The sequence below is a fragment of the Myotis davidii genome, unplaced genomic scaffold, assembly GCF_000327345.1.
Source record: "Myotis davidii unplaced genomic scaffold, ASM32734v1 scaffold358, whole genome shotgun sequence".
Lineage (NCBI taxonomy): Eukaryota > Metazoa > Chordata > Mammalia > Chiroptera > Vespertilionidae > Myotis > Myotis davidii.
The window spans coordinates 549,971-552,138 of record NW_006290768.1 but is presented as its reverse complement, the minus strand read 5'-3'; the positions used below and the strand labels follow the sequence as shown (position 1 = coordinate 552,138).

The window sequence follows — 2,168 nt, the reverse complement described above, 5'->3', positions numbered from 1 at the left end:
CGTTTCTGCGCATCACCCTGGCCCTGCCCCGCCTCGTGGCCCCCGCTCGCCGCCTCCTGGAACAGGGAGTCCGTGTGGCAGGCCTGGGCACCCCCAGCTTTGCATCCTATGAGGCCAACGTTGACTTTGAGATCCGGTACCAGCCCCCACCTCGCTTCTCCGCCCTCCGCCCCACCCCCCAGGTGGTCTCAGCCCACTGACCTCATCCCCCTGCAGGTTCATGGTGGACGCGGACATCGTGGGCTGCAATTGGCTGGAACTGCCCGCTGGGAAATACGTCCTGAGGCCGGAGGGGAAGGTGCAGACCCGCCAGGGGTGGGGGACAGGGAGCCGGGGACCCAGCAGCCACTGACACGCCTGTCCCCGCAGGCCACACTGTGTCAGCTGGAGGCAGACGTACTGTGGTCAGACGTGGTCAGCCACCCGCCAGAAGGGCAGTGGCAGCGAATCGCACCCCTGCGTGTCCTGAGCTTTGACATCGAGTGCGCCGGCCGCAAAGGTCTGTCCCCAGGGCGTGGGCTCCCCTGCCCTCCCTTTGGATCAGTGACTTGCCAGTCTCGCCCTGGGTCCCCGTGCTTCTGGGGGAAGAGGGAGTAAACATGCAGGTGTTTGGGTTATTGTAAGACATGAGGGGGCTCCAGACGGGTGGGGGTGGGGAGAGCATTTCCCACAGAGAGAGCAGCAAGTGCAAAGGTCCTGGGGCAGGACCATCCCCATCTGTGTGGGGGAGAGAAGGCAGGAGGTGAAGGCAGGGGGAGCCAGGATGGATCTGGCGGGGTCTGTGGGCAGTTGGGACAGAGCCGGGTGAACAGGCCAGGGGAGATTTAGAGATGTCGCCCCCTGGTGTGTCCTGAGGGCGAGGAGGGGTCAGGTCCCTACATCCCCTCCCTCCCCCCCTCCCTGTGCAGGCATCTTTCCCGAGCCCGAGCGGGACCCGGTGATCCAGATCTGCTCGCTGGGCCTGCGCTGGGGCGAGCCGGAGCCCTTCCTGCGCCTGGCGCTCACCCTGCGGCCCTGCGCCCCCATCCTGGGTGCCCAGGTGCAGAGCTACGAGCGGGAGGAGGAGCTGCTCCAGGTGACTCTCGTTTGCGTCCCCCCATCCTCCTGAGCGCCCCCACCCGAACCTTCATAGCCCAGGCTCCCCTGATCCCGAGACTCACGTCCAAGAGTTCAGACCCCTTCACACTGAGGGGTGAGCGGCTCTTTCCAGCAGCACCTGCCAGGTCTCTCTACCACGAGCGGGAGGGCTTCCAGAACATTCCAGGATCGGGGGGGACCGGGACAGGGGGGTGACGAGGAGGACAAGCACAGTGACCCTGAGTGTGCCTCCGCCCCCCGCCAGGCCTGGTCGACCTTCATCCGCACCATAGATCCCGACGTGATCACCGGCTACAACATCCAGAACTTCGACCTTCCCTACCTCATCTCCCGGGCCCAGCACCTCAAGGTAGGGCAGGCCACGGCGGAGGAGGCTCGCCTCAGACAGCGCCCTACGCCTCCCCCCACCCTCTCTGTGGCCCTGTCCCCACGGAGGTCCACCTGGCTCTGCACCTGCCGCCCCAGCGGCAGATCTAGGCTTTAACATACGTGAGCAACAAATAAAGGGTGCTGGCTGGTTTGCTCAGTGGTTAGAGTGTTGGCCCGTGGACCAAAGGGTCACAGGTTCCATTCCCGGTCAAGGGCACATACCTCAGGTGCAGGTTCCCCAGCCCCCGTAGGGGCACTTGCAGGAGGCAACCAATCTGTGTGTCTCTGTCATGTTGGTGTTGCTCTCTCTCCCCCTCCTCCCTCTATCTCTCTCTCACCCTCCTCCTTCCCCTCCACTCTCTCTAGAAATCAGTGGAAAAAATATCCTCGGGTGAGGATTAACAAATAATAATAAATAAAATAAGAAGATGGGGTCCTGGCCAGTGGGGCTCAGTTGGTCGCATGTTGTCTTGTGCATGGAAAGGTTGCCTGTTCGATTCCCAGTCAGGGCACATGCCCGGGCTGTGGGCTCGATTCCTGGTGGGGGGCGTGCAGGAGGCAGCTGATCAGTGGTCTGCTCTCACATCAGTGTTTCTCTCTCTTCCTACCCCTTCCTCTCTCTCTAAAAATCAATTAAAATAATGTTTTTTAAAAAATATATTTTTATTGATCCTTACAGAGAGAAAGGGAGAGAGACAGAG

General features: G+C 61.6%; 1 protein-coding gene across 1 annotated transcript in view; it reads left to right on the top strand.

Moving 5' to 3' along the window:
- Positions 1–2,168, top strand: part of POLD1 (polymerase (DNA directed), delta 1, catalytic subunit) — a 31,185-nt gene that overhangs the window by 9,883 nt on the left and 19,134 nt on the right. The window contains exons 4-8 of the mRNA XM_015563999.1: positions 4–136; positions 217–298; positions 370–499; positions 909–1,075; positions 1,343–1,447. Coding sequence (XP_015419485.1) covers positions 4–136; positions 217–298; positions 370–499; positions 909–1,075; positions 1,343–1,447 — 617 coding nt within the window. The remainder of the gene's footprint in view (positions 1–3; positions 137–216; positions 299–369; positions 500–908; positions 1,076–1,342; positions 1,448–2,168) is intronic.